Raw genomic sequence first — 15,013 nt, 5'->3', positions numbered from 1 at the left:
GTCAATTGAAAGTCTACAGACACAAAATTTGATATACAGGGTACTGAGATTTGGGAAAATCTGTGTAATTCGTTTTCAGTCAGAAATTTACCTGTTAAAGGGTCAAAGTTCAACGATTTGACCTTTGAGAACTCTACAAAACTCTTCCGAGCATTTTGGATCTAAACACTTGAAATTTTAGATATAGGTTCCTTGGACATAGATCTAACTTAATAACCTGATATGACCCCAAAACAATAAACGTTAACGGGTCATAATAGGGGTCAAAGTTAAAAAAATTGACTGGTATTTTTTTTTGGTCAATATACACCTCCAAACACCCGGCCAACGCCGGGCTGAAATGCTAGTATATATATATATATATATATATATATATATATATATATATATATATATATATATATATATACCAGAAAAAAAAACAGTTGGAAAAAAGTCATACACTATCCACTACGACTATGCAATCTTTGCAGCTATGTACCTAGAAATCAAAGCTATAAAACTTGACATAGTGAGAAGGGAGAAGAAGAAGAAAGAAGGGACCTTAGAAGAAGTCAGTGCCTTCAATAATGCTGACTGAAGCAGAGCTGAGAGGGGAAAAATAAGAAAAATCTGGAATCTTAAGAAGATCTCAATCATTCGAGTAATTATAAGATTGAATAAATTCGTGAAAACGAATTTCAAAAACTATATAGCAAATATAATTAATGGACCGTGTGTAAGGGAGATTCAAATAAATGTACTTGAAGCGGCCTTTAGAATTAAAAAAAAAGATTTCTCAGTAGGATGTCATATCCCTAGCTTAAATAAAATAATCAGAACATTTTTTCTAAACACACACACACACATACACACACACACACACACACACACACACACACATATATATATATATATATATATATATATATATATATATATATATATATATATATATATATATATATATATATATATTTCTTCCTATCACTTTTAAACTAATTCAAAACCGATTGATTTCGTGAGTAAATAAGAGATTTTCCGTCCAAGTGTAAATACTATTCTGTGCTTAGCGGAGGAAAAATTTAATACACTGTTTCAAAAAAGTTACATATTAACCACTTTAAAAATTGCATAAAGGTGAAGCCATTGCCTTTTCTTTTAACGCAAGGGAGATAAATAGGAAAATTCGAAATAGAGGGAAATAACTTCGTATTATTTTTACGTCTTGCTAGAGTTATTTCCCTTAAAAAAACAGTCAGTATTACATTTACACTCTGTAAACATTGTGGAAATAATTAAGTGTTTGTAGTTTATTTGTGTTTAATTTTTTTATTTTCAACTAATAAAACAATAACTATTAATATCTAAGTAATAATTAGATTTGAATTTATTAGTTATTGATAAAATGATATTTATATTTTTTTAATATTTCCTAAACACTTAACATCGGCTACAGTTACTTCCCTTGATGAAGACTGCATTGCCGTTAGTTTCATATACAAACTAAATTTGTTCAAATACCCCCCCCATACACACACCACTTTGAGTAGGCATTTTCAGTTGTTGCATATAATATTATATTATTTCGTGTTACAAATATCTTTTTTTAGATGGGGATTGCATTTTCTTTTTTATTTGAAGTAAGTTTCGTCTGGGGTAACCTGCAACCTTCTTCGAGTACACCTGCACTCTGCAGTGCAAAATTTGAAAAGGTGCAGGTGACCTGCACCTTTTCAAATTTGGGAATTTTTTGTTGAACTCACGAAACTACACGAACTTTTTAACTGAACTTTTGATTTTATCTACAGGGGTGGATTATTCTCGTTCCAAGTATTGCATAATTATTCTTTCACTAATATATACCCTCCGTCAAAAATTATGGGAAAAATATACTTCGTTTATATCCGCTATTTATCACTGTTATATTACATATAACTATTACTAAAATATTATAGTATGAGTATAAAATCACAGATTGATGTCAGGAATTTATTTATTATATATAATTTATCATCATTTCTTATGACCTAAAGAGATTCTTATATTCTTAGTATGTCTTGTAGAATTTACACTTACTATTGCTTGTAGAATTTACACCTGATATTGTCTGACTTGGTATTTGCTGTCTCGTTTTTCATCAGCACTTTAATTTTTTTGTTTGCTAACTAGAAAAAGGCATGTATTTTACTTGTTTTTTATGCTACATGATGGGATTATACACGCAGACACAGACACAACACACACACACACACATATACAAATCTCTCTCTCTCTCACACTATATATATATATATATATATATATATATATATATATATATATATATATATATATATATATATATATATATATATATATATATATACACTACTCATGATCCGTTGGGTAAGTATGTTATGGAATAGTGAGCATACACAATTTATGTATTCATGCGCAAAAAAACTGAATACACGTGGGCCGAAACAAACATGACGATCAGTGAAAACAATACACAATTTCACGTCCAAAAGTTGAAAGCACTTGCACGCGAAAACAAACGTGGCTACCAGTGAAAACAATACGGAATACATTCGATAATAAAGATCTTAACATAATTGCTCTTCGATTAAATGGAAAATCCTTATAAATCCTTATAAAGGGTTGTAATCTGTTGAAAAAAAATGAAAAAAAGCGAAAAGAAAACAATACAAGGAGTGAGTATGCATTGTACTGGTCCACCCTAGTAGCTTTTATTTATTTATTTATTTTGTGTGTGTGTGTGTGTGTGTGTGTGTGCGCACGCGCGTCTGTTAAGAGCCTTAAAACTATTAGGAAATAATCATTAACTGATTAAATAATAGTGAGACCTTTTCAAAGCAAATTAAAAAAAAAAAAATGAAAAGTCCCCTCCATACACGTTTTGAAGTGTTTCTACGTATTTTTAAAATGGAACTAAATAACGCCCACCTCAGCCACAAAGCTTTAAAAAATTGCTATCGATTACATGTCTCGTTTACCGCTACGTGTCTAAGAAATATGTGCTTATTTTACGTTAAACGTATATAGGAAAGTGATCCTAAAATATTAAATTTTATTTATTATTTATTTGATTCCTTCTTTTATATTATCTTTAAAGACCGTTGAAAAGCATTACCCCCCCCCCCCGTCAAAACCACCGACACCACCAAAAAGGTAGATTTTAATTTCTGGGTTAGGTCATAAAAAAAGAACAAATATTTTTTTGTGAGTAAGTAGATTTATTAAGAATTTTTTCTTTAGAAAAGCATATTTGTTTAATTTTTGTTCGAAAATGATTCCAACTTGCAATAAAAAATACAAATAGAATTAATGTAAATAAAAAAAGAAAGTGCAATTTTTTATCCAATTCTAGTTGTAATCACCCACAAATTTTGAAATATGAAATTTTTTTCGTTTTTTTTTTTTTACATTAAAAAACATATTTGTTTTGTTTTATAATTTAAAAACGATCTCAACTTTTAACTATTTTAGTTTCGACATTAACCGGCAAATTCTGAGAACAATATTTGTGTATTTTATTATTTTAAATGAAAAAAAAAGGAAACCACTTCAGTCGAAGTATTACTTTTGTTTTTATTTGTAACGCAAACCAATAAAAGAAAAATTGTCTTCGATTTTATGAGTGTAAAAACATAAAATGTATGAATCTATTTAATAAAAACAAATTCAGAAGGAGAATCCCATAAATTATCGATTAAAAAAAAACTTTTATAACTTTGTTTTTATTGAAACGGGGAGTCATAAACCGGAAGTCCTAAACTGTAACTGTATACACAGTTTCAACACTCGAACAAGACGATTTAAGTTTTATAATATATATATATATATATATATATATATATATATATATATATATATATATATATATATATATATATGTGTGTGTGTTTATATATATATATGTTTATATATATATATATGTTTATATATATATATATGTTTGTATATATATATATATATGTATATATATGTATGTATATATATGTATGTATATATATGTATGTATATATATGTATGTATATATATATATGTATGCATATATACATGTATATATATGTATGTATATATATGTGTATATATATGTGTGTATATATATGTATATATATATGTATATATAATAGCAAATAGTTAATAAAACATGTTAAAAACACTTTGAAAAAGAGTTAAAAACATGTTTAATCTGAAAAAGAAACACTTAATAAGTGGATATTCCTTAATCCGCGGAGTTTCGAAGAAATAATTTCCTTCTCATCAGAGGATAGGAATTAGCAAAATGCGGGATCGGATTCTGCATACAAAAGTATTTGATGAAACTACAAGTAAGTCAAGGATCTTACTTGATAAAAAAGTGAAGCAGAGGGAATATGGGGAAGAAAAAGGTGATTTCACGTGAATATATGTATATATATATATATATATATATATATATATTTCACGTGAATATATATATATATATATATTTCACGTGAATATATATATATATATATATATATATATATATATATATATATAGAGAGAGAGAGAGAGAGAGAGAGAGTGCAAAAATTTGTTGAAATTAAAAGACTTACTTTTTCTTTTTTATTACATTCGTTTATTTCTTCCTTGATTTTCTTTTTATTACAGCTGTTTCGTTAGCGGGAAGACAATATTTAAAAATATCCTGTCGCCACCAACTTCATCAGATGATTTTTCCATTAGATTTTAACAACAAAGGGTATATTTTTACATGATAAACATGGTATTCGGGTAAGATGAGGAAAAAGTTATATATATAACTTAAGTACGTGCAAAATGAATGCCGATGCTCAAAATGAATAAACATTTTGATCCCTCCCTTTACTTTACACTAAAAATTAGGACATAATGAAATTTTCAGTATTTATCAAATAATGATCCAGGAATATAGTTAATCCATTACTTTTATTTAAATCTGAATGGAAATGTATTATTTTTAAACGAACAGATACTTTTACTAAAGTTATGGTTTTCACTTGTAAAAAAAATGCATGAATTTATTTTGGCTTTTTTTTATAAAAATAAAACATAATAAATTACACCAGTTAAACAAAAAATTAATTTTTACAGAAGCATAAGGTAACCCTCCCCCCAAATTCCGTATTAACGAAATCGATATGACTCGAAGAAAAATGAATTTCTCGAACTACCGATATTATCATTGAATTAAGCATTTTTTATTCAATATTTTCACAGATAAAAATTATAATTGCCAAAAATATTTCTACTTTTTTGCCGGTTACATTTTTAGCGTAATCTTTATATGCAAGATTCTAATATTTTCATTACATGAACGTATAATCATCAATGTAAGATAATTATCATATAATCTTGGAAAATAAAGTAAAAAAAATATATTGAAAAACAGGAACATACAAAAATAATTAAATTAAAAAATGGTCAAAATTATACGAACTTTCATGTCGGTAAGTACGGATGCACATTCCTGAAAAAAAAATGTCGGTTTTGCCCACCCACCCCTCCCTCCAGCAACCCGACGTCATTTTCAGATACGCCTGTTTGTGTCAGTCAACTTTAAATTTCATGTAAACATTCCGATAAATTAAAACGTAAGTTTGTATTTTTTGTTAAGCGTGTAATTTTTTAAATAATTTTTTTAATTGTTTTATTTCTACTTTTAATTTTGTATAAATATTGAGAAATAATGATGTTAACTTTTTTTAAAATTAATGGCAGTATAATTAATGAATTTAATTAACATTTATGCAGTTTGTCTTTCAACTTTTAATTCTCTTAATGATTGTTTGAACTTTTTTAATGAATAAATTGTCATTGTTACGTAGTGAACTTAATTGACCTTTCAACAATTAAAATATACTTCTAGTTTTATTAAAAAATAATTTATCGACGCATTTAGAGTAGCTGACGAAGCAAAAATGGGATTAAAAAATATTACCGATAAGTTTTTTGTGTGTCTCAAGTATTTTTTTCTATTTAAAAATGGTAAAAAAGCCTGCAGACTTAGAATGAAATAAAAGATATTTTATATTATATGATTATTAATTAATAACTACTGACATTCTCATTAAAATTGGTTGATTTTCTGCATTTTGATGAATTTCAAATGAAGGGAGGGGTCTGCAACTAAAACAATCGCTTGATATGTCAGAACAATGTTAAATAATGAAATTATGTTCTTTATGCGCTTCCATACTTTTTTGAATTTTGCCGCCATGTTATTTTTTTGACACGCCAAAGTTTTGGATAATTATTACCTATTTTTAAGCAAAAGTTAAGTACATTTATTGTATTAATTCATTATCTTAAGACTTTAACTTAATATTTCACTTTGAAATAATTCAAGAAAACTTATATTTCTCTTGTTCGAAAAATGTAAAGGCGATCTTTGTCATGATTAATTTTTACGTGAAATGTACGGATTTTCAGATTTAAAATAAAATTATTTCATGTATTTTTTATCTTGGAGAAATTAACTTTAAACTATAATCTTTCAAGCATAATCAAAAAGTAATGAAATTAAAAATAAATATTATGATTAGCTGGCGTTCAAAACCATGTCCCCTACCCAGTCAGCCATTCATTTTGCACATACCTAATATATCATTATATCATAAGAACGATAAGGAAAATTTTAGGGGAAAATTAAGAAAAAAAAGCCTTCTTTATGCCAAGATAGACTTTAATAATTATGTTATTGCAAAGAAACTTAATAAGAGACCATTTATACTCATTATCAGACATGAAGTAATGTCCAAATATGCAATTGTCGTTCCAAATGGTCATAACAAGGTCAGGGGCCATGCTACATACCAGTAATGGTAGTATGTTTTGGTCTTATAAGGATTATTTTTAGAAAACATTTTTAGAAGACATCGGCTTTTATTAAAATTCACTACAAACTACAGTCCTGGATATGACCTTAAACTATATCCGATGGTGAGGGCCACAGCTTGCAGGCCTTAGGGAGTGTGGAGCCACGCTTTAATTGCCATTGCTCCCAGGTCCACTCTGACCCGGAGTGGTAGCACCTGTTAGGGTCCCAACTATGGGTTAAATAGAATACTACTTAAAAAACAAATATACTATATTAAAAAATCGTTCTTCAAAATCACCAGATTCGGCATTAAATAACCTGAAAAGGGTTGATATGCCGTAAAACAAAACAACCAACCAGCCAACTACAAACTACGTCGATTATTCATAGCATTTATAATATATATATATATATATATATAGGTCTATTGTCGGTGTGATTTTGGTAAATTCCCCCAAAGCCCAACCATGTCTACAAATAACTCTTCAAAGATTAATACTGACCACCTTGATTTGCACACAATAGTTTTTTTTTATTTGCGAGAAGTTTTAGATTGAACCACAATTAACATCCCCTCAGTTAAAAAGGATTTCTACCCCCTCTACTCCAAAACAACGGATACTATACTTCAAATTGTTTAATCGTATGGATTTCAAGCACGCGAAAATAAGTACTAACTTTTTTAATTACACCAGATTTTAAAACTTTTATTACAGTTGAAGTATAAACAGAACTCTTTTATAACATTTTCATCGCAGAATTTTAAAAAAATATTTTATGGTTTACAACAATTTTATTTACAAAACTTTTTATTTTTAATTAAGATGTGTTTATGAAAAAACATTGATGTAAATAAAAGTATGGTTTTCGAATTAGAGGAATCATTCTAGACTAAGGCATTTTTTTCTTTTTGTCCTAATTTAAGGTTCTCATTTGCTGGAAAACTACATTAAAATCCTAGTTTAGAAATTTATTAAAGAATATATTTTTAATTTTAAAAAAAATTGAAAAATTTTTGTCTCTATGACAAATTAGTCGGATGGGGATGAAGATCAAAATTGTGGTAATGTTGGAACATTCGATTCTAATGTTGTTATATATTTTTAATTTGGAATGAATATCGATAAGGAATTCGGATCGAATGTGCCGATTCCAAATTTACAGTTAATTTAGATTTTAGATTAATCAGTTAAATGGGATGTTGCAAACACACACGCACACACACGCACACACACACACACACACACACACACATATATATATATATATATATATATATATATATATATATATATATATATATATATATAACAGGGTTACGCTCGCTGACAGACGCGACAATTTTGAAGATGGGCAAACAATATAAGCTAAGTTAATTTAACAAATCCTAATATTACCAAAATGGCAACTGCTTTTTTTTTTTTCTTAATTTTGACTAATGTATTTTAACTATATGCGCATATATTGTCTTTAACTCTTTGCTTCCATGCGAGTCGTTTCTTCTATTACTTTATTTTTTATTTATTTATTCACTTTGTTTATTTATTTCTCTTTTTGCTTTTACCAACTGTGTATACCTTCTCTTTAAATGTATTTATTTAATGCATTTTAATTACATATGCGTAAAAATGGTCTCTAACACTTAGTCCCACGCGAGCCGTTTTTATGGTCAGAAGAACTCTACTCGATAACGAATAGCCTATGCAAGAATATAGCAGAGCTAGGACCACCTTTCTTTCTACTATAGAAGACAGATGAACTTTATTTAAGTAGTATACTTAATATATGCAATCACCGTACGCTTGCTTGTATTTAAGTGTCCTCCATGATACCCATACCATACCAAACCACTGCACGTGGCTCATAATTTGACTGGCACTATATTTGTAACTGCAATATACATAATCCCAGCTGTGATACTAGGGCTAATTTTCTGAATAGATGCAACACTCTGCGCCTGACCTTAATGACTACAATTCCAAATCCCAACGAACTAGCTGTCCCTATAACTGGGAGGGGAAAACCTAATAGCTAGCTACGAAATCTTATACATTTTACCTCCAAGACGATTGCGTTTGTCTTACCTGCATGCATAAAAAAAAAAAAAAAATTTCCTCCCTTCTTCAAACTAAACCTTACCTGTAACTCAAAAATCCTAATGGAAATCCATCTGTAAATAAATAACCCCTCTTCTCTTGAACGCTAACAATCTACTCCTTCCAACCTATCCGCCACTAAACTCCCACATTGCTCCGCATCTGTAGTGGAATCGCTAACTTCCAGCCCCTAATCCCTCACATGCAAACTGTTTTAATAGCCATCACTAAACATCTATACATTTCTACCTCTAAGGCATGCATTACAGCTCATTCCTATCCAGTAAGGGACTTAACAGCCTATGCTCACAAAGGCAGGTACTTAACAGCCAAAGTACCCAGAAACAAAGCGATATGCACTACACAACTGTCTCCTCGAGTTTTGCAACGATTAATTACGTTATTGAAACGACACTCCTTGTTATGCAAAACGCCCCATGACTCTTACTAAAAAATACCTACAACTTCAACTCTATTCGCACCTACTGAAAACCTGCCCATATATCTATTCACCTAATTACGCATGACTCAAAACTTGCTGTCTTATCCATGCTATATTGCACTTACATCTTAACCCTCCTATCATCTAAAATAGCTCGGGCACAACTCGTAGCTCAATTCTTAATACCTACTCATACTGTAACACTATACTAGACCTAAGCTAACATTAATAAAATAAAAAAAAAGGGTAAGACTAAAATCACATTATCTCCTCCCTAACAAGCCCTCTTACAAACATAGACGCTTACACTGCATGAACTTCACCCACCCCCTTTATCCATTAACAAGTAAATAGCATGTCCCTAAATCACTTTGAGGAGTGTAACTAATCAGTAGAGATATAATCCCCCACAAACTAACCCAGTAACACTAACAACGCGGGGTCGCAGAAATACCTGGATTAGAACCTAGGCGCGGAGAAAACCCTCTCAGGGCTGACGGACCCAGTAGGTCTTCCCAGATCATCCGTCTAGGAGAAGGAAAACTCTGAAACTAAACCAAAGGGTTGAGAGGCCTCTTCAGTCTTGGATGACAACCTTCCTAGAGCTGGTGACTCAAACAAATTCACCGGTTTGCAAACCTAAATTGCTTAAGGAGTAGATAGGCTCTGTCTATCGCCCGGCTTCCATACTCCTTCTTTGCCTATTAGTCAAGCGCAGAGACACTATCTCAGTGATTCGACAGAAACACCCAGCGGTAGATCTTGTTTCCTGGCTAGGGCAATGAACGCCGTTCTTCCCCATTCCCAGCATGCCCCACCCCTAAAACTGAACATTTGGGAGTGCTTGAGTATAAGATATGCCTGAGCGATTAGATTGGGTTGACCTTCTTCTAAAGGGTTGAGGGTACCGGATTGACAGTTCCTGGCTGCTGTTCCCGACTGGTAGTACAGGAGCCCTAACTCTTTGGTAGCGCTTAGAGCGGCTGCTCCATCAACAGTTGAATAATATCGGGTTGTTTGCAGTGCCATGACGCGCATGGAAAGGGACCCTGCACTCATCCCCGGTGGGCTTTCCTGAGGCCACAATCCTAATTGGAGAAAGGTCAGCTGATGGTCTACTTGTGATGCATGTCTGAAGCTCCGCATAACCTCTTGTTTAGCTCCCCCTTACCGAAACTCTTAAAAAAAATATGACGACAGTACAATCTAAAAATAAGCTTAAACCAGGATTAGGGACAAACAAATTCAACTTGCCTCCTTCCTTGAGGCTCTCATTCACAAATATCCGTAGGCTTAGAACTAACTTAGCTGATGTTGAAGCATTTCTCTTAACAAATACCCCGGATATCTTAGCACTAAGTGAGACTAACCTACACTCCTCCATTCCCTCTAACCACTTTAACATGCCTGGATATCTCCCACTCTGCCGTAAGGACTCTGACAGACATATGCACGGACTTGGAGTTTACATTCGTAATACCCTTCCCTTGACTAGAGAAACAAACCTAGAAACAGATGATCAAGCCTTTATGTGCTTTAGACTAAACGTGCAACACAGTATTAGCTACTATTATTTTCTCTACCGCTCTCCCTCGACTCAGGACTGCTCCATAATAAACAAAGTATCTGACAGCATAGACACGGCACTGTCCCTCGACACTAGCGCACAAATACATGTGTTTGGTGACTTTAATGTCCACCACAAAAACTGGCTTGGATTCTCTACTTACACAGATGCAGCGGGCAGCACAACCCATAGCTTCGCTATATCTCACTCCCTATCACAAATTGTTACGTTTCCAACCCGTTTCCCTGACCAGGAAGAACAACATGCATCACTTCTAGATCTGTTTTTGACCACAGTTCCCGATGACTGCATAACGAAGACCCACAGCCCACACGGGAACGCTGATCATGCAGTGATAATGGTTGAAATCGCCCTAAACTCTAGACCCAAAACTGAAGAGCCAGTGCTCAAAACAACGAGATATTATAATAAGGCTGACTGGGAAGCCATCAGGGAACTAATCAGAGATGTTCCATGGAAAAATATTTTCTCTCTCCCTGCTGAACAATGTGCAAACGAGACCACTGACTGGTTCAAAACTGCAATCGAAGCGCATGTTCCCATGCGGCAATTTTATAGTAAGCCCCACTCTCCCCAATGGTTTACGTCGACTTGTGAAACTGCCATTACTCAAAAGCAGCATGCATACCGTAGGTTTAACCGACATAAGTCCAGTTCAAACAGACTGAAGTATATAGAAGCTAGAAATAACGTTAAGAAAGAAATAGCGACAGCTAAGAGAGAATTTACGGAAACCACTAAAAAGCGCATCGAAGCACAAAAACTAGGAACTCGAGACTTCTGGAAAATCTACAACAGTGTAGTAAATAATGGGCAATCAACAATTCCCCCACTAACCAACAATCACGAGGTTGTCTCCTCAGCAACCGACAAGGCTAACATGCTTGCCAGTCGGTTTGCCTCAAACTCCACACTGGACCCTTCCAACCACCCCCTACCTGACTTTCCTATGCGGACAGACGCCACACTAGACGATCTGAAAACCATCCATGCTCAGGTGCATGCTATCATAAAAAACCTTGACACCTCAAAAGCATGTGGACCCGATCTTATCCCAGCTGTGCTATTAAAAAAGTGCTCAGCCGAAGTAGCTCCAGTTCTCTCCAAACTCTACAACAAATGTCTTAATGAAGCTTGCTTTCCGGGCTGTTGGAAAACTGATTCTGTTGTACCAGTATTCAAGAATTCTGGCGAAAGCACAGACCCATCAAATTATCGCCCCATTAGCCTCCTCCCACTTTTTGCCAAAATATTTGAGACCATAATTACCCATGCTCTAGTCCATCATCTTACAGATGCTAAACTACTGACTGACAAACAATATGGATTTAGACAAGCCCGTTCCACAGCAGACATCCTCACTGTGATCTCTGAACGTATATACCATTCACTGGACAAAGCGGGGGAAGGCAGAGCGGTAGCTCTAGATATATCTAAGGCTTTTGACAGAGTATGGCATGAGGGTCTCCTCAGTAAAATCAGATCATACGGTATCACTGGTAGAATACTTAACATAATTAAATCCTTCTTAGATAAGAGAAAAATCCAGGTAGTCCTCGACGGTCGCACATCTAAACAATATGATATAAATGCGGGAGTGCCCCAGGGTTCTATCCTTGGACCTCTATTGTTCCTGATATTCATAAATGACCTCCCCGACAACATTGCCTCTGAGATGGGTATATATGCTGATGACACTACACTCTATGGCAGACACGACAGGAAGACGAATGAACACATTTCTAAAGAAATGGCAGAAACACTAGAGGAAAAGACCTCCAATCTGTAGTGGAATGGGGACAAAAGTGGTTGGTCGCGTTCAATGCTGCCAAGACTAAACTAGTTTCATTCAATAATTACAAGAAACCCTCTCTACCACCCATAGCAATGGCCAACGACTCTTTATCTGAGAGCACATCTTTCAAACTCCTTGGCCTAACGTTCACAGGAAACATGAGTTGGAACAATTACATTGAAGGCATTGCCAGGGCCGCTGCAAGAAAGGTAGGCTCTCTCTACCGTGCTAGAAAACTACTAACACCCGAAAGTATCCTGTACCTCTATAAGGCCACCATTCGCCCATGTATGGAATATTGCTGCCACATCTGGGCTGGTGCATCTGCTACTAGTCTCTCGCTCCTTGACAAGGTTCAAAAGAGAGTCGCAAACCTGATAGGCCCTGAACTGGCATCTAAGCTTCAGCCTCTGTCCCATCGACGAAATGTTGCACCCCTCTGCCTTTTCTACAAGTATTTTAGTGGTGAATGCTCTGACGAACTGCAATCACTTGTGCCCCCACGACGCGAGCACCCTCGACAAACCCGACAGGCTACTAGATCCCACCCCCACACTGTAGAGATCCCTAGATGTAAAAGATCTTTTTACTCCAATAGTTTCTTCCCCAGAACCGCAAGACTCTGGAATTCCATTCCAGGTCCCTGCTTCCCCAACAATACTGACGTGCAGAAGTTCAAGTGTAACGTGAACCGACACCTTGCTGCCCAAATCCCTACATAGTACCCCAGTAGTTGTTGCCCCTGATAGTAGCCCCCTACACCAAAGTGGCAATTTGCCTTGTTTGGGGTGAAAATGTAATAAAAAAAAATATATATATATATATATATATATATATATATATATATATATATATATATATATATATAACAGCAATCTACGAACATAGGTGTTTCAAGGTGCTACCTCTCGTCAGCATAGCTTGACTGTTTCTGGTAATCGAACCTGAGACCATATGTATTATAGTTTCGTGTGTTACCCGTTATATATAGTCTTTCTCTGATTTTATTTGTGTTTCATCTTTCTTTACAGTGCAGATGACGGATCTACAGGGTTTATGCAAGGCACATATGTGCTGGTTGACTACAATGGTACGGTACTCTGGCCAGTTCCGGTTAAACTAAAAAGTTCTTGCAAAGTGGACATCACTTACTTCCCCTTTGATGACCAACAGTGCATTTTACGCTTTGGATCATGGATTTACAGCGGTCTCTGGATTGATTACGTCACAATGATGGAGGACAAACCAGTTGATCTGACCACCTACGTCAACAATAGTGAGTGGGACCTTTTGGCCATCACGCTGGACAAGAACATACGTACTCACTCGTGTTGTCCGGACCCGCATCCCGACATGACTTACACGTTGTACATCCGACGACGGACATTCTACTACATCTTTAACATTATAATCCCATGCGTGATGCTGTCGGCGCTCACATTACTCACATTTTGGTTACCACCAACTTCAGGCGAAAAGATTACCCTCGGACTGTCCGTCTTTCTCGCCTTTTCTATGTTTATGCTACTAGTTGCTGAGCAAGTACCCGCTACATCGGAATCGGTTCCGCTAATTGGTAGGTAAAAATCCTCTATTCATCTCAATTTTTCAGTTTTTTATGTATTTATGAAGGCCTAAATGTCACATAAGGATAAAGATTAATAAGTTTGTCCGTTATACGATGAGACAACTATGTTTTGAATTGGTAATAATGGTTGAAACTGCGAAGTATAGGACGACTTGGCAAGAATTTGCTAACATTGAACTTGAAAACGTTCATACTGTAGGCAGCTGAAAGGCAAAACTGTTGTATTGTGTTCTTGTGGAAGTTCTGTCAAGTTTTAGATACAGACAAATAAGCGAAAATGTTTTCGAGTTGTTGTAGCCAGACGAATTTTTTATGTAATTTTTTACAGGATGTAGACAATAGATTGGAACCCAGTTCTACTATGCAAATAACGATAGTGTAGATTAGGGACTAGTAATCCCTCTTCTGTAAGAAAGCGACAGTAGAAAAGAAAAAAGTCAATTTTGTAATCTGTTCAGATAGAAAAAGATGTTCTTAGTGGCACCTCCTCAGATGTGGCAACAAACTTTGTCCTAGGACGTATTTGACTCTTTTCCTGGTAAATAATTGTGTCAAAAGTGAGATACATTCTGGAACAATAGAATGATCCAAATATTTTCCAGCTACATTAGCATAGTTTTTAATTTAAATCTTCCATTTCAGGTCTGGATTGAAGGTCAGTTCTACCTGGAAGCTATCTATCAAGTCAGGATG

General features: G+C 34.1%; 1 protein-coding gene across 1 annotated transcript in view; it reads left to right on the top strand.

Annotated features, from left to right (window-relative positions):
- Positions 1 to 15,013, top strand: part of LOC145258256 (neuronal acetylcholine receptor subunit alpha-10-like) — an 800,162-nt gene that overhangs the window by 764,045 nt on the left and 21,104 nt on the right. Inside the window, exon 8 of the mRNA XM_080116238.1 lies at positions 13,764 to 14,308. Within this exon, the coding sequence (XP_079972364.1) occupies positions 13,764 to 14,308 (545 nt within the window). The remainder of the gene's footprint in view (positions 1 to 13,763; positions 14,309 to 15,013) is intronic.

Source organism: Euprymna scolopes, chromosome 33 (assembly GCF_053919585.1).
Source record: "Euprymna scolopes isolate OS-2025 chromosome 33, ASM5391958v1, whole genome shotgun sequence".
In the NCBI taxonomy this organism is placed as follows: Eukaryota; Metazoa; Mollusca; class Cephalopoda; order Sepiida; family Sepiolidae; genus Euprymna; species Euprymna scolopes.
Note: the sequence above shows the minus strand (reverse complement) of the source record. Positions and strands in the feature narration are given on the sequence as shown.